This window comes from Corvus kubaryi, unplaced genomic scaffold (genome assembly GCF_017639235.1).
Source record: "Corvus kubaryi isolate FWS band 111438036 unplaced genomic scaffold, C.kubaryi_AGA036_p1.0 74, whole genome shotgun sequence".
Taxonomy (NCBI): Eukaryota; Metazoa; Chordata; class Aves; order Passeriformes; family Corvidae; genus Corvus; species Corvus kubaryi.
This window is the reverse complement of record NW_024582061.1, coordinates 159,095-177,053: the sequence shown is the minus strand read 5'-3', so window position 1 is coordinate 177,053 and position 17,959 is coordinate 159,095. Positions and strand designations below refer to the sequence as shown.

Genomic DNA, 17,959 nt, shown 5'->3' with positions numbered 1-17,959 from the left:
CTCAGAGTTCTCTCTTTCCTGAAAGATTGCTGGTTTGTAATTACACCAGGTTATAGCATTGGTGAGAAGTAGCTCTACTGAACTGAGGAACCCAAGTCTGATAATTAACCTGAGGACTGATTTCTGCTCCTTTAAATGGAGCAGTTCCATTTCCTCTTTAAAAAATTTTCCTTTCCGTCCAGTAAGGAAAGTGTCTTCTCCTTACAAAGTAACAGAGCTTTTCCCCTACACCATGACAAGCTGAAACATAATACCACATGCACCCTGCATTAGTTCCCAAAGCTCTGCCACTTTAATCCAGTCTAACAGAACAGTGGTGCATTTCAACCTCTGACATTACACTACAACTGCTGTCTTAAAGAACATGAGCTACTCCTTAACTACATCACACAGCTGCGTGAGGCTGTCAAGAACAGAAACAGGGAATCTTAGCACTAAGTTCAACACTTGGTCCAGAGCCAACATCACTGGCATCATCTTCTATCATGAGAGTCCAGTGTCAAGTTTCTTATGGAAGAGATATTCACAGTGGACACAAATAGGGATTAGACAACATCCCCATGAACACACCATCTCTCAGGCGAGGAAATCAAAGCCCACATGACCACCATGTGCTCGTTGGACAGCTGAATTGCTCTCTTGCCCTATTAACACATGGAGTTAAACTAAATTGAAAAAATTCCATTATGTGACTGATGTATAAAATTTGCTTTTGTTTAACATGACATTTGAGTTCAGAAAAAAGTCTTAGCAGTGTTAGTTAGTAGTTGGAATTCAGAGCATAAACAGTTAATTCCCATAACTTCTTCTGACCTTTTCCCACAATTTCCATTAGATTTTAAACCACAAGTTTAGCACAGCTATTGCCAAGAAAAGACTTTCACCATCCCCACCACACAACCATAGGCAAAGTATGCAGAAATAAACACCCAGGGGCAAATTCCCTCTCACTGGGTTATTGATTTCCATAAACAGCTTTGCAACAAGAATGGATTTGACCCTTTGCCCTAAACAGGCATCCACGGTGTTAACACTTCAGGTTGCTGAAGAAAGCAGATTTGCAAAGAAAAAATCAGGATGTTACTCAGTTCCCAGCTCACCACTGAATACATTCAAAGCCAGATCCTGCCCACAGCCAACATAGACTCCCTAAAGTAACCACAAAAAAGCTTGCAGACCTGTTAGCAACAATGCTGCTGAAGCCTGATTTAGAATGGGCAGTTTACCTCACACCTCGGAAGGGCTGAGGCCTAAAGAAGGAACATTCCTGTGAAGAAGGTTTTTGCAATGGTACTGTCACATGTGGAGTCTCTGGTGTTTGCTAACATGGTTCCGTCACTGTGAATTCCTTGATGCCTCATTACACAGTTAAGTCCATGCTCCAGCTTTTCCCTGAGGCTCCTCTCCTCTCTCCAGACACTAGTTTCCATGAAACTCCCATACTGCTGTTATTGTGTCACATTCAGCCAGCAGTTCCAAGAAGCTTTTGGAAGGTGGGAGCTATGAGAAGGGAGACAAGACAGGGCAGACATTCCTGTAGGGTAAGGGTCTTTTTCTGAGACAACCAGGTTAAACACACCATTAAACATTCCAACAAATGGATGCTGAGATAGCTGAGATATCACTGATTTCACTGAGAGGTGAAATCCCATTTATTGATCCTGGAGACAGAATCTTACTCCTTTCCTCCATTTTCAAAACTGGCCTCATTAGATTATCCTGGTCTTCAAAACAATTTCAGATACAGAACTAATTCATACTGTGATGAAGAGCAAAGAAACATGTTTATAAAAAAATCAGAAGCAATGAGAATCTCAATTTCATCACCTGTTCCAGTTTGGCCAAATTTAGAAATATATCCTCTGAGAGAAGCCACAACCACCCCTCCCCCACCAGGTTTGGGAAAAATAAATTTTCCTCGAAGGAAAGTGAAAGAGATGAAAGCTACTTATTTAACAAACACACGGGAAAAGGATAATAATGCTAAATAATAAATCTCTCGCTGTGGAGAAAAAACCTGGGAAAGTGTTAGAGTCCTCCCTTTGGTCTCCTCGGAGCTGGGGCTTGGCCCAGGGCCAGGCCCTCTGCGCTTGGTGGAAAGTCCTCCCGATGTGCTCTGATGTTAAAGCAATCAAGCAGTCCAGTAGAAAAGGGAGAAAATCCGAAATTCCAGGGAAGGAAAAATTCAACTCTCAGTCTCTCTCCGGAGAAAAAGCAGCTGAACCACTGGCCAAGAAAACTGTCCTCGGGAAAACAGCAAAGCTTCCTCCCTCCCCTGCCACAGCTGGGAAACCAATTGCTATCTGTGTGTGACCTTGAACAAGCTGCAAACTGCTTTGAAGAAGTTTTGCTCAGTTTTTCCTTCCCCCTCTCAGGCTCAGTTTAGAGGTATAGAAAGGTACAGAAATTAATTTCTGGGCATAGGCAGCGATATGGGATACACAGCATAAGGTCACCCCAAGACATCACCCTTTAAGAATCCACCCCTGGGTCTCTCCTTCCCTTCTGCCTCATTCCCTTTCTCCTCATCATACTTTGTGCTTTTCTTTAATTAAGCAAATAAAAGTATCTTAAAATTGCCTTTTGCCGGGAATTCCTCATTTTGTTTCTCCTACTACTACACACACAGAAAATATCTAACACTCAAGGCAAATATCAGTATCTGGTCCTAATGTTTTTGTATCACCAGTTTTGATAGAATTTGGTTCCAGTGACCAAATATGACCATGATTCAACCATAAATTGTATATTTACTTTGATGCCTATTCCAGATGTGAAGCTTCATATCCTGAACTGCTAATGCAGCAACGCACAGCATCTAATGGAAATCATGTTATCACCACGCACTTGTCAGCTTGCAAAACTTCATGTTTCAAGGCCTAGTTTCAGAACAAGTCTGTACTGTCACACCCTCTGGCTCTTATGGCATCTCTACAGTCCTTACTTTTAGATATTAGGATGTTCAGATATTAAATAATTAGATCATTTAATTATTACATTGCAATTATTATATTATTTTATTATACCATTATATGTCACATTATTTATTATTATATTATTAGATATTATATACTATATTGCATATTACTATAGAATGTATTATTATTATTATTATTATTATTATACTGGATAATTTAGATATTAGGTAATTATATTTTTTAGACACTAGACATTAGGATATTTAGATACTAGAATATTAGGATTTAGATATTATGACCACAGGAACACAGAAGCTCTGGCATTCTGGATAAGAAGTTTTCAATGAATGAGCAAAATCAGAGACTGTTTAAGAAGACTTCAGCAACGCAGTACAGAAAGACAGGCTGAGAAAAGTAACCAATTTACCTGAAGTATTAACAGCATCTGAATAATAGATGGTGGAACTCTGGCTCTGGAACGGGATAATGCATCTTCCAATTTTATATTGAGGGTAATTATATTCCTAAAATGCAGAAGAGCCAATTGCCGAACCGAGGGCTCCTTTCCCTTGGAAACAGAAAGAAATCAAGATGGATTATGAGCAGTATGAAAATGAGTTTCAAAATCCTCTGTTCAAAATCCTCCCCTCCTGAGGGATTACAAGAATGGTAAACCTAAATGAAACATGAAGGAAACATAACAAAGGACAGAGAGCAGCCCCCAAGTCTGCACAGTAAATTTGATTTGGCAGTAATGAACAGACGGTGACTGAGTCTGACTGCATGTGGAGAGGATGAAGGGTTGAGATGGGATGAGACCTGGATGATATATGAATATTTTGTATTTTAACAGTACATCACACATTAAATGTATCATAAGTTTAAAAAAAAAAAAAAGCAGGGCTGCAAATTGGTTGAATTTCCATTATTTTGTAAGATTTTGAGTACTCGCTGTTTACTGTCTTCAAATATGGCAAGAATCCTGACTCAGCTCACTTGTGGATCCTCTTTTCTATACGGTTTGAGAGACTTCACTATAAGACAGGAGCAGAGCTGAAGTTTCATATTGCATTTTCAAAGCCATCTGTTTTCAGTTCAACAATACCTTCTCACTGAGGAAAACTCCCAGTTGAAGAATACAACTCCAGCTCTGTCTGCAGAGGTTAACAGCACCTGCCTCATGTAGAACTGTGAAACTGTTTCTCTTTCTGGCATTAGGGGTTTTCCCTTGGGTATATATGGCTGTACACATGGAAGGTTTGGTATTCAACTGGTGTTGACTTATGTCTGGAATAAAGAAGCCTAACCTGACCCTACCCATTCCTTTTCACTTTCTAAATTATTTAAACTGAAGTAAAGAAGGCCCCAAATCTGCTTCAGCTGATAATTAATAGAATTTACAAGAGCACATAAGCACCAATTGGGCTTTTGGAAGAAACCTCAGAACATGAGCAGCTAGATCTATTTGAATTTACATGGGACTTAGGGCTCTTAAACCCTCAAGGTTCCTTTGGAAATTCAAGTAATTATTTCCATCTGATAGGGGAGAAGACTTGTGTTACTAAAATATTTTCGAAGGCCTCAGAAACACAACAAGAGAATAGGGATGTTTGGTGCAATTCTCAAAAACAACTGAGTGAGTTCTAATTTAGTCAAGTGCTGTATAAAAAAAGGCTTAGAGCCTACCTATATCTCTAAGTGTACAAATATCTTGGATTTAAATTACAGGACACTTGGAAAAATCTCCCATTGTGTTCTAGTATGTTTTAATAATATCTTATTTCTATTGTTTTAGAGTTTCTACTGGTAAGACACAAGTCTATGGGTGAAGTAGCCCTGTATGTTTTTGGAGCTCTTCCCTTTCAGAATAAAATTCAGTGTGAAATAGCAGCTTTTCCTTTAAATTCAGACTTCATACCTGTAAATGTCTGAAGATGCAAATAGTAATATCATAAACATTTGGGCAATCATTTTAGGGATAAAGTCCACTTGAAAAATTGGGAGAAGGTTTCTGAAGTTTCCCCAAATATATTCAGGCACCAAGTTCCCACTAAAATCTGTAGGCATCTATGAGCAGTTGCAAAGATCACTCATACCTATCTGGTACAGATTTCCATGAGACTTCAGTGATAAACAATACTCTCTGGCCATCATTACATTCGAAGATCAAGTATCTATTGTGTATTTAAAATTACTGGAGTCAAAATCTGTGCTCATCTAAACTGGTCAAACTCCACTGACTGTTGCTGTCCACTTACCATAGCATAGAATTTGATCTCAGAAATACAATTGCTTTTCAAAAGCAGAGATACTTCAAAGACAAAAGTCACATTGCAGAGAAGGAAATGCATATATTTAAATCAACACAGCTCCACTTATTTCACTGTGCAACATTTCAGTTTATCATTCATAACATTTTTTGACTTTTAGTATGATTGGCAGAAGGACTAACCAGCCTCCCTGCATTCCACTTTTGTTTTCCAAGTTCCCCTTCATCTTTTCCACCCAAGCACTTCAAACCATTTGCATAAGTAATTCATTTGCATGACGTGACTATACAGAACAGCTGCACTGGGAGGTTGGCCCAAGGAGAGAGAATTAAGGATTGCATCAGTCTGCTGATGAACCTGTAAAGTTGCTTTTCCCAGTTTTTCAAGATTCTATGGTAATAGAGTAACTTTTTCACCTGCACAGGATAGAAAATAGCCTGCAGCATGGGAAGGACATCACTGAAGAAAAAATCCCACGTTTCAGCTAAGGTATCCAGTAGTTTCTGCCCTGCAAAAACACAAAACAAACTAGTGAACAGTTTTGGTTGTAACCACCTAACTGCAAAAAGTAAAACATGCAGGAAACAATGTGAATCTGCTACTATATGCTAAGATGAATTATGCAGGAGCTACTATCAGCAGTATGGAATTAGTATTCCTTTTGGTGTATCAGATCCTTCCATATTTGTGTCTTTTCAGGTGACTCATCTAATGTTCTTAATAAACTCAGAGACTCTGAGGTTACTCAGGAAAACCCTGTGAAGAACAAAGACTAATAGCCCAGGTTACATCCTCCTCTTGCAGTAATACTTGCTGGACAGGACTGTGGAGGAGAGCAGGTTGAATGTGGAAGCAGAGGAACTTACCCCACCATTCTCCCGCCTGCCTTTCAAGCTGCAGGGCAGCAGAGCAAACCAAACTCTGTGGAGATGCTCCATAAAGCATCCCCTCAAACTGATCTACAAAAGCTACAAGAGTAGCTTTTCCACTGTTCCCTTTTCCACTTACACAGAAAAACTCACCCAAGATCTATGGAAAGGAACAATGGTGTTAGGACTCTAATTTTTACTGTAACTTTCAAGCGATGCAGTTAGAATTTGCTATGGGGTGAGTTCCCTGTGGTCCTCACAGCAAGGCCACCTCCATTCCTTCCCCAGGTGCAGCTACCTGGAATCCTTCCCAGTGGAATCTGGATAAGCTCTGGCCAGGTTGTGCAACCAAGTTGGACATTGAGCTCCTCACAGAACATTTTACACAACACAGAGGCAAATACAGGAGCGGAGATCCATAGAGGAAACCTGGTTCAATAGGTGGGTTCTGGCTTCAGATCCCTGTTCCCCAAAATGGCCCTTGTGACCTTGGACAAGCTCTTTACCATCCCTATGCCCCCAACCCAACTTTGAGAGGAGAGCAATGCCCCTGCACCTCCACCAACAAGTGTTATGGAGATAAACACATCAGAGATTCTGAGGAATTCATAGAAGACAATATGACTTACCAGGATGCAAATCGGTAGCAATCAATCAATATTACTAATGGTGTCAGAATCTGATACTATTCTTAATTTTTGTATTAGAGCATTACTTTGAGCCTCAGCCAGGGAATATTTTGCCCAGAATTACACACAAATCACAAAGCAATTATGCATGAAAGCATCGACACTGCCAACCACACTCAAAGTTAGCCAAGTGCCAATGTTTACTATGGGATACTTGATCCCCCTGCCTTTTAAGCACATAATGAATAGCTCTGGTGAATCTGCAACTCCTGAATTATTTCCAGGTTGATAACTTTAAGTGTGGATCACCTTGCTATACTGCAGCTGCTGGCTTATGGAACACACCAATGTCTTATTTTCAGCACCACCAGGCAGGAGTTCTCTCTATCCTGCATAGTCATGCACAAGACTGAAAAGGGTGTTCTCTGTTTCCATTTTTAAAACTTTTTAAAGAAATCTGTTTTGCATAGTTCTAATGAAATACAGCAGGGAACCAAGTCCAAAAATTTCTAGCAGCTGTAGCAGTAGTATTAGTAATAATAACAATTATAGTAGTAATATTAATTATTAATAGCAATAATATTATTAATAATAATAGTAATAAACATGTGCTGGTTTTTGCTGGGATAAGTTTCATTTTCTTCCCAGTATCTGGTAGTGGCTGGAACACTGTGATAACGCAGGGATGTTTTAGTTAGTGCTGAGCAGGGTGTGCACAGAGCCAAGGCCTTTTCTGCTCCTTTCCCACCCCACCAGGGAGGGCTTGGGGGGAAACAAGGAGTTGGGAGGGGACATGGCTGGAACTGCTTTTCGCAACTGGCCACGGGGACATCCTAGACCATATGGTGTCATGGTCAGCATACAGAGCTGGGGGAAGACAGAGGAAAGCAGGACATTTGGAGTGATTGTGTTTGTCTTCCCAAGTCACCGTTGCGCGTCACTGAGCCCGACTTTCCTGGGACGGCTGAACACCTGCCTGCCCGTGAAAAGTGGGGAATGAATGCTATTTTGCTTTGCTTGCATGCATAATTTTTGCTTTACCTATGAACTTGTCATTATTTCAACACACCAGTTTTTTCACTTTACCCCTCCAACCCTCCCCCCCATACCACAGAGGGAAGTGAATGAGTGGCTCCATGGGGCAGAGCTGCTGGCTGGGGTTAAATCATGAAAATAACCTTGCATATATGACCAAATAACCAAATCCAATACTAGTGTCTGAAATACCAAAGTGCTTCCAAGATATAAATCCAATCATGAAGGAAAAGCCCAACCACTACACCCTGAAGGCAGAGTTTTAAGGAGTTAAATATGTTAGTTCCCACAAGGTGAGGTTAAAAGCCCTTATCAATCTTGCTGCTAGAATAGTATGAAGTTAAATTACTCTGTTGAGGTAAACATGCCTTTACCATCAAGTACTTATTCAATCTTGTGGACAGCTTGTTTTGAGACTTAATTTCTGCACAGCAGCTCAGAAAGGCTGCAGAGTTAAATGACACAGGTAGGTAGGCCTTTTACTGAGGGCTGTGGAATAATTCCTATGATTTGTTGATAATGACCATCTTCCACATGAAGGAATGTGACTTACATGTGTTATCAAGGACATATCCTTTTTTTACTGTCAGGCAAAAATCACTACATTTAGCATAAACATTTGCTGGATTCCAGGAAACTGGGTTACTCTAAATGCTTATTTTAATGAAGCACAATATAGTCAATTTTGTATGGCATAAAAATGCATTTGGTACTTTTCACAGGGATTCTAAAAGTTAATTGAAACTCATTAAATAAATATAAGAATAAATAATTAGGTATTAGGAAGAAATTCTTCTCTTTGAGGGTGGTGAGGCCCTGAAACAGGGTGCTCAGAGAAGCTGTGGCTGCCCCACCCCTGGAAGTGTCCGAGGCTGGGCTGGACGGGTCTTGGAGCGACCTGGTCGAGTGGAAGGCGTCCCTGCCCATGGCAGGTGAGTGAATCAGGATGATCTTTAAGGTTCCTTCCAACCCAAACCATTCTGTGATTCTGTGATTTTCAAAACCTTCTGCAAGACAAAAGCCCTCCAAAGTGTGGGGTTTTTTCTCTTATGAAAACTTGAACACCAAGTGGAGAGGGCAACTCAAACCATGGGATGGGGGCAACCTGAGATTTGAGGGCAGGACTGCTGCTGCTGCAGACCCAGGAAGCAAACCCTGCTCAGAATGGGAGCTCCAAGACTTCCATGCTTCCAGCTCTGTCTTGGGTGTTTTGAGAGCCATGCGGTCACTGACTACAGGATGGATTCTGGGGCAGGGCTGCATTTGCTGCCAAGAAACACAAATTCCAGCCTTGGAAACTCAAGTCCACCAGCAACTCCCCAGGAAAGCTGTGTGTCAGAAATACCTCTGCCTCTGAATGAGATGCCTGAATTACTGCCACCCTCCTGTAACTTGCCAGTTTTAGAGAGATAACATTTCTGAGCATAGACTTGGAAAAAACATGACCAGTTTAATTGTCACCAGAATTTCTGACTATATCTTAAGCGGCAACCATAAAATGACACACTAAATCAAAAACCAAAATAAGATTTAAATCAACAGCTTGCTGAAATTAGGTATTTCCTAAACATGGTCCTATATTTGAAAGCCCTTTAGTGGTCTCACATTTTAGGTTTTCATCTAAGCTTTGGTCTCAAACATCAGATGCATTATTTTTGATTTTCAAGCTGGTAATACCAGGAAAAAAAAAAAGATTGGACTTTGCTAGGTCTGTATCTCATCTGCTGATTTGATACTTATAAAACAACTTCCTTTGTGATTTACAAAGCAGCTATGAAGGCCTTGAGCTCCCTCTGTGCTCTCCAAGCTGTTGTTTTATATAACTGTGGAATTTGATGTTCAGCTTAAGGAGTTTCAGTACTTTTTTGTGGACTTTGGGGTTTCTAATGTGAAATTGGTTCTCTTTTTGCGGTGTTCAGGGCTACTGTCTTTTCATCAGAAAAGCTTGATTCTATAGCACCACCCTAATCTGATCAACTGTACTGTCAGTAATGAAAGGTCACATCCAGGATTTATAGATAGCTGAGACTAATGGAAACAGTTGTCTCCAAGCTCCTGCTTAAGCAGTACATTTAGACTAAGTGACCTTGTGACTACAGCTTTGGAAAAGGAAAGATGCATTTCTTTAAAACTGCCTTCACTCCCCAAAGATCTTTAGAATGTTTACATGGGCAATAATTCTTGAAGCTATTACAAAACCATTTCACCATTTGATGTATAGAATCACAGATCATTTAGGTTGGAAAACACCTCCAAGATCATCAAGTCCAACCATTAACCCAGCATTGCCAAGGCCACCTCTAAGCCATGTCCCCAAGTGCTGCATCTACATGACTTTTAAATACCTCCAGGGTTGGTGACTCCACCACTGCCCTGGGCAGCCTGTTCCAATGCCTGAACAACTCTTTTGGTGAAGAAATTTTTTTCTAACATGCAATCTAAACCTCCCCTGGCACAACTTGAATGCCAAATCTATGACAAGACAGCATATTTAACAGTACATCTAAATGCCATGTAATAGCATAAGACAAAATATGGGTGACTATAAAGCAACACACCAGGTGGAGATTTATCCTTGATGTTACTTCCATAAGGTGGTACCTCCAGAAGGTGTAGACAGTTACATGGGGCCTTGACTTTAAAACCAGAGAGACAGTGCCTGACCTCATTTATATCAGCATGACTCCAGAATAACTCTTAAAATAAGCTACAGCATTATTTTGGACTTAGATACTTAAACTAACTGGGATCTTTGTGCTTAGTTTTTTGTTTATTACATATCTCAGTCTATTTTCACTTTTCCTGAGCAGGATATAACTGAAGGAGAAGGAAGTGTCCTTGCTGGAGGTAATCCTTCCCTGACTCCCTCAATGCTGCTCTAGGCAATCACCTCCCTTTTATGAAGGTTAGTGAGAACACCAAGGCGGGACCCAACAACATACTGTAGGAATGGATTGAGACATGCTAATCCATAGTCCCAGGAAGATAGTGGAAAGCATGCCAGTGCCTCTAGAGTGCATTTGCTAAAACTCCTGTGACATACATAGCCATGCTAAAATCCAAGTTACCTTCATAAAACCGGATCTTGTCCCTTAGGATCACCATGCCTTTTGTGAGCAGCTGATTCTGTAAATAAAATACAGACTACCTTTACTCAATTCTGTGCTTCCCTACAGCCATCATGTTTCACATTTTGTTCATTCTTTAGACAGTGAAGGGGGTTTTTTATTTTAAAAATTAATCATCAGAGAACTCTTGCTGTGTCCATCTTATTTAAATCACTTGGAACACTTGTGAAATGCTATAATCGGCTGCTGGTTTTAGGATAAAGGATGTATTTTGTGCAGTACAAAGTGCTTCTCAAACTTCAAATGACCGACCTACAAAACATGTACTTAGAGAAGCAGAAAGAATATTGCTTCAACAGACAGTGGTACTTACTTCTAAAAGTCTTTCCTAGTAACTCTACTGCAATTATCTTCACTGGTTTACTCAGGGACTTCAATTTTAAGCTAAAAAAGAATGTCTGAAACCTCATGAAAGACAGAAATTACCTACAGAAACAAAGTCACAGGTTGGGCTTTCACAATCTAACTATATGTATGTGTATAAAATCCGAATCCCATTAATCCCTTAATTTCAAAATCACAGAGAAGTCAGTGGACATCTCTGAATGGTTTCAAGGGTCTCCAGGTCATCATTTAGAGTGGGCAAAATTATTTTTCTCAGTAGCATATAACAGAATTGGATTTAAATAAAGAAAACACAGGCCTACCTGCAGATACTCAGTGAAAAAGGATCCCAGTTCTGTTTTCAGTAATTGCCTGTATTAAAAAGAGCAAGAAAGGAATCTGTGTAATCAGCAAATCACATTAGCTGTGCACTGCATGAAAGAGGGGAAGTCACGAATAGCAAATTACTTTAGTATGAGCACAGAGACTGTCATTAATGACTAACTACAAAGAGAGCAAACAGAGTCAACAATACCAAGACTCAAACCAGCACTTTTGTGTGTTGAAGAATATCTGCTGTCATTTCAGATGGCTCAACTGCACATATGAAAGGAAAATAAGATTTGATGAAAAGAGGATGCTTTCCATCCTACATCCACTCAGGAGACTCAAGACAGCTGAAGTTGCATATGGTTTCAACAAAAAGGCAGGTAGGAATTTAACAGTTTAGCTCTGCCTTTCATGATTCCTCTACACTAAAACCTATAAAGCAATCTCAGAGAGCAATTGAAGCTCCCATGCAAAACAAAATCCCACAAACAACTCTCAGATTCAGAAACTGGATTCAACCCAGTCCATAAGCCTTTTTGTATCCAGGTAAAATTCACTACATGGCTAAAAAGCTGTGTTATTTACATCTAACATGCTGGATGCTAGATAATACTTCTCATCAGTCAGGTCACTATTTAAATGCATAAACGACAGCTCGGACCTTATAGAAACATAGATAGCCCCAGCTGGGTTTTCTGAACACATGCAAATCTGGCCTATATCTCTTTTGAAAACTTGTCTGTGTGACCATGTCAGGTCCCATGAAGATGTGAGGTCAAACATGACTTAAAATCTAAACACCACCTTTGATTACAGTAATTATACGAATTATATATTCAATAGCACATCATCTATCTCTTTTTGTTATATCTTTAACTGACAACTGATTAATCAAATCATTTAACAAGTAAACAGGGATATCAAACCAAATCCAGAATAGCCCCATATTCCATGAAAGTCTACAGGACTTGATTCTGATGTTTTTACAATGCATGCTTCAGCACAGCCTCTTGAGATCTCCTAAAAGTTCAGGGAAGAGAGGAGCATTTCAGTCTTGAGGAGGCTGAAATATGGTATCTTGGTTTATTTATCCTTAAGCACATGTCCACACTGACCTCATAGCTCTGGAAGGTCTAGGCAGAAATTAAATAAAAAATAAACAGAAGGAAGAGCATTTTCAGATGCTCCTAAGCATCAAAGTCCTTTTCAGCTAGAAACTTGATTAATTTGGACAAACTATTTATGAACAAAGGTTCTGAAAGCCAGCTGAGGCATTATCCATAGGTCTCCCCTTGTCACGAAGAGCTGTTGGATCACCAGCTCCCTCAGCATGTGGCTGCAACATGTGGGAGAAGACAGCCCTGGCAGCACCCTGAAACTCTGCCCTCAACAGTAATACTGACAAGCCCTTGGCAGGGTTTAAAAGCCACCTCTCTCAAAGGCTGCTCAAGTTCCAGTGCCTTAACAGAAGTCAAGGGGAAAAAGGTTGTGACAGCCAAATTGCAGCGTGTTCACTCCAAGTGGAAATTTACTGTCCAGTGAGGTGACTTTTTTCTAGATCACAAGTGATGACACTAAAGGTTCATCTTACTTTGAACATGGATAGACAGACCATTTTTAGGTTGAACTAACAAGAAAGTTGCAGGTTTGAATTTTCCTATGAGAGTGACAATTAATTCTCATGTATCTCTTTGTGCCACTGTTTCAAAAAAATACTAGTACTTTATGCTGATAGATTCTGCTTAATTTTCTACTCTCTCCTCAAGCTAGCAGCTCCAGATGGATTCCTCACGGTCTTGAAAAGGTGATGTGCAACTACCTTCTCTTTGAATATTTTAGGTTCTACTGATAAATTCTGGTATTTAGGGCCAGAAATAAGAATGTATGTTCTGTTTATCCAATAGCCAGCTCTCTGATAAAACAAGATGCCACCACATTTCCATTTCTTCAGCTGAAATCAAACAGCCAGCGTGTAGGTAGTTATATGCACTGGACTGCACCACACCAGGCAGCACTATGCCTACATTAACATCTCTTTTTACAGGACAGAAGAATTGACAACACAATTCAAGCATCTTGCTTTTTGAATCCCTAATAATACAGATACTTCAAGCTACTTAATGCATTTCTAGTGAAACAGTGAGGCCCTCAGGCCAGATCAGAACACTGGTGTTTGATATTCTTTTTATATGTTCATTTAAAAGAGACCCACAACAAAAGTGGATCCAAGACATTGCTTGCAATTTTTTTTTCACCCTTGCTTAATTTCCTTTAACAAAAAACAGTTAGGCTTTCAGATCCTGGATAATTTCAATTACTGACCAACCTTATCTGGACATGTGGACATCAGGGTGGAATCTGGGAAAAAATCTGATTAGCCTTAAAAGAGATCCCTGACCAGACAGCAGATCTTATTTCAAGTACATCTGATTTTTAAGCCAGGCACTTTGCACTCATAAAGCTTCTCTATCATTGATATGAGGCCTTCATTGCCCGTTTAATGACTTAATAAATTAAGATGGTAATATAAATTCCCTTTAAGTGTGCTAAAATAGCTCCTGACTTTTTTTTCCCCTGCTGCTGCTTCATTGGTTCATTTTAAAATTAACTCTTGCAACATTACTCAGAATGGAAAGTGTAATACTGCATAATAGATGTTAAATAAAGTTAAATGAAGCAAACAAATGATTTTACTGGGTTTGAACTCTGTCTGCAAAAGAGGAAATGCCACTAAAATATGCTTTGTTTGAATCACATCAGAATCCTGAAATTCAGAAAAGGGGCAGCTATAAATATGTATTAGTTTTAATACAGGACATCCTGCTTCCACTGTGTTTCCGTTTCCTTCTTTTTCTTCCTTGTTTTAAAAGTGGTCAAAATAAACACTTTGAAATGACATATGGTACATGAAATGAAAAAGGAGAAAATGCTATTTGATTATTAATATTGCAGACATGGACCAAGAGAAAACTAAACGGTACGTATACGCATGGAGATTTTTATTACCAGATTTTGACTCAATCTCCTACTAAATTACTCAGTAAGGGCCCAGAAGAAGGAAGGCACAGGCCACATACTGGTGATGCTCCCAGTTGTTGGGACTTTACTGTGCTTCGTCAGCTTTAGCAGAGGAATTCAGGAGTTCCAGCAGTGTGAGAGACAACTGGTTTTATTGCAATAGGGGTTCTGAGGGCTGTGTATGTAATTCTGTATTTAAGGCCACTTTTTAATGCCACAGGAACACAAGAACGGTGTCAAAAGGCATTGGTATAAATAAGTGGCAGCTCTTATGAGCCAAACCTAGAAGAAAAGTAAATGGTACTGCACAGATTTGTATCCACTGATGTTTTCTTAAATAATCAGGGTTCAAAGCCTCCAGATGTGTGTTCACAAGTTTTATGTATTTGTTTGCATGTATGTGACACATGGTAGTTGAATATACGTGACATTCCTGAGTCAAAACAATGGTGTGCAAATATTGTTCAAATATTTACACTTGATCTATGAGTCAACTTGGATATTCAGGGGTTTATTATGAAAAATATTCCAGAATCTGCTCTAATTAAAGCGGTAAAGTAAAATAACTTCTTTTACCGTCCTGTAACTATTCAAAAAAGTAACTAACTAATATTAACCATTTACCTGAATGTTTCCACATTTGAATTCTGCCCAGTGGAAATAATCTGCCCAGTGGAAATAATGTATTTCTTTCTCATTTTGTACTCATGGGAAAATGCATCTAAAACAATCGTAAGGAAAATATACACTTGTTCCACTTCTGAGGTCATGTTTATGAATCAGGTATTTTTGCACTCAATAATAACATTAACCCAAAGAAGTTATTTTGAAATAAATAGCAAAAGCAGTAAGGTATTTTTGGCACATGTCAAATCAGTAATTTCATCATCAGCTCAGGTATGAGGCACCAGGCATTCTCCCTGAAGTGAGCTATCAGCTGAGATACCAACAAAGCAGCATTAAACCTACCCAAACAAAAAGAAATGGGCCTATCAGGTGGCAGCAAAGCCCTTCATAAAATGGAAAAAAAAATCAGTGTATTTCTAGTCAGTTTGTCCGTTCAGCCACAATGAGATGCTGCAATAAATTCAACTCAACTGCATTACCAAGCATCATTGTGGTGCAGGGTTTATAGCAAGGTAAATTAAAGCAAAATTTGGGCACATTTCTGTTTGTTGGTTCATACAAGATTATATTTGTATGACACATCAGCAGAAAATTTTTCCTCTCCTGTCCCCCACCAGTAGATGAGCCTATTAAGGGAAATGCATGGAGTGAAGAAATCTCAGCCCAGAAGTATAATAACAATAATTAACCATTATTCCAGTAAGTAACTCAACATGATTGATAGATCATGCTAACTGACAGACATCCTAGAAAAGCTATTCTTTGTATGTAATTTTCTCCCCAGAGAAGTAAGAAATAACTGGAGAGTAAGTTTATTTTAATTTCAAAAAGAGCAAATACAGGCCCAGTATCATCTGGCTGGACTTTTCTGAAGGTATTTTCACAATTAAAGGAACCAGACTGGGCCAACTATCCCAGACTGGGAACCAGACAGGAACAGATAAACGCAGAATTTCTGGGGATTCTGGGGATTTTGTCAGACGCCAGTGTCCAGACAGAGTAAGTGGTAAGGGAAAGGGAATAACTAAGGATCATATCTGAAGACAGCCAGGGAATGTAATAAGCTGTCTGTCTTTTGTAAGTGCAGATTCTTTTCCACTATTTATTTTGTAAAGCAGTGGACAAACTTCTAAAAGGAAATCTACTACCTTGCCCTTACCACTGAGAGGAGGGTTTGGTAAGTAATAATAAGTGCTGAAAAAGTAGTAAAATATGAAGTGCTGTAAATCCAGATATCAGCTTATATCTTGGTTAATTTTCTTTTCAATTGTAACTTAAGTAACTCAAATAGTAGGATTTTCACTTTTTTTTAAAGGGAAGAAAGTTCCCATTATACATCTCACTGGCCTATAGTTAGTCTGTTGCTCAGTGTTACTCAGGCTATGGTGTTAACAGGACAGCTTTGTAACTTCACATACACTCATGCTGTGTGGAAGGAGCAGTAGATCTAAGGGATCACCAGGCAGGACATCTCTCCTTGCCATGTCTCACTGAGGCTTTACCTCCTCAACAGATGCAAGGGAAGCACCTGAGAGTGGCACCTCTGGAAATGGCAAGTATCACTACCGAGAAATAGGGCTGAATCACTAGAGGGGTGCAGGTTTTCCCTTCCTTAGTTTTAAACCAGGACATCAAGACGGACTCTAAATAAACCCTACTGCTCAGGGCTGAATTCCTCCTGCAGAAGGAGGGATCAGCTCTTGCCCACAGTGAGGTGCTGATACACATCAGCAGCAGCAATTACTGAGGGAAAATGGACTGTGCTGGTCGAAACTGCCACTGGGAGAAAAACCTTACCACTCTGCAGAAGCTCTGAAGTGCGAGGGCTGGCAAACAGTACTGAGCATCTGGCTGAGAACACCTTGCATGGCAGAGTCTCTTACCTGACTCCTTCATTGAGGTTGTAAAGTTCATGGTCTGGGAGACCCTTACGCTGGAATACTGCTATCACTCCATTGTGGATACTGAAAGAGGACATGAGGAGTCATTAGCACCCAGTAAGATTCAAGAAGGGTATCACCTCCACAATTAGCCCAGCATTTCTCTCTAGACACTTCAGGACCTTTTAAAAGTCATAGATGACTTCCGGTAGTCCATCCATCCCAGATGCCTTAAAGGAACTGCCTAGAAAATAGATAACATCTTTGAAAATCAGTTCTTTTTGATTTGTTCCAACTCAGTAAATTCAACAGCTGCACATTTGAAATCAGTAATTTCAAAAACTTAGGCCTATATTTTTAAGTACTTTAAGTATGTCAACTATAACTTTTAATACATTCACATATTAAGTATATTTGAAGTATTTAGAAGTATAGTTTTTTATCTCTGTGACTCACTGCAGAGACAATTAACAGCATCCACTGCACTAGAGTCTGTGCAAGGGAGCAGCAATCAGCTTTACAGCTCTGGAAAGCAGGACCAGGACCAGATTTGCCCCTCCTGGAGGTACAAGGATGTGGGGCTGTGTCTTGTAAAGAAGAGCTAAAGGTGGTTGGTATCTGTTCATAAGGTGTCCAGGGGGAGGAAGCTTGATTCCTACTGGTGGAAGAGCTTATCATAGAATCCCAGGATGTCCTGGGTTGGAAAGGACCTAAAGATCATCCTGTCTCACCCCCCTCATTGGCAGGGACACCTTCCATTAAAGCAGATTGCTCCAAGGCCCGTCCAACCCGGCCTTGAATGCTTCCAGGGATGGAGCAGCCACAGCTTCTCTGGGCACCCTGTGCCAGGGCCTCACCACCCTCACAGGGAGGAATTTCTTCCTAACATCCAGTCTAAACCTACTCTCTGTCAATTTGAAGCCATTCCCCC

The 17,959-nt window shown here is 39.9% G+C and overlaps 1 protein-coding gene across 8 annotated transcripts in view; it reads right to left on the bottom strand.

Annotated features, from left to right (window-relative positions):
* PRR5 (proline rich 5) overlaps positions 1-17,959 on the bottom strand; it is a 99,142-nt gene that overhangs the window by 23,964 nt on the left and 57,219 nt on the right. For 6 of the 8 annotated variants that reach the window (XM_042050653.1, XM_042050654.1, XM_042050655.1 and 3 more), the window contains 5 exons: positions 17,032-17,112; positions 11,497-11,545; positions 10,790-10,847; positions 5,605-5,696; positions 3,346-3,486 (listed from right to left, as the gene is read on the bottom strand). In XM_042050653.1, coding sequence (XP_041906587.1) covers positions 3,346-3,486; positions 5,605-5,696; positions 10,790-10,847; positions 11,497-11,545; positions 17,032-17,112 — 421 coding nt within the window. Of the gene's footprint in view, positions 1-3,345; positions 3,487-5,604; positions 5,697-10,789; positions 10,848-11,496; positions 11,546-17,031; positions 17,113-17,210; positions 17,234-17,959 lie in introns of those variants that run through there. The other 2 variants (XM_042050656.1, XM_042050657.1) reach the window with 2 other exon arrangements.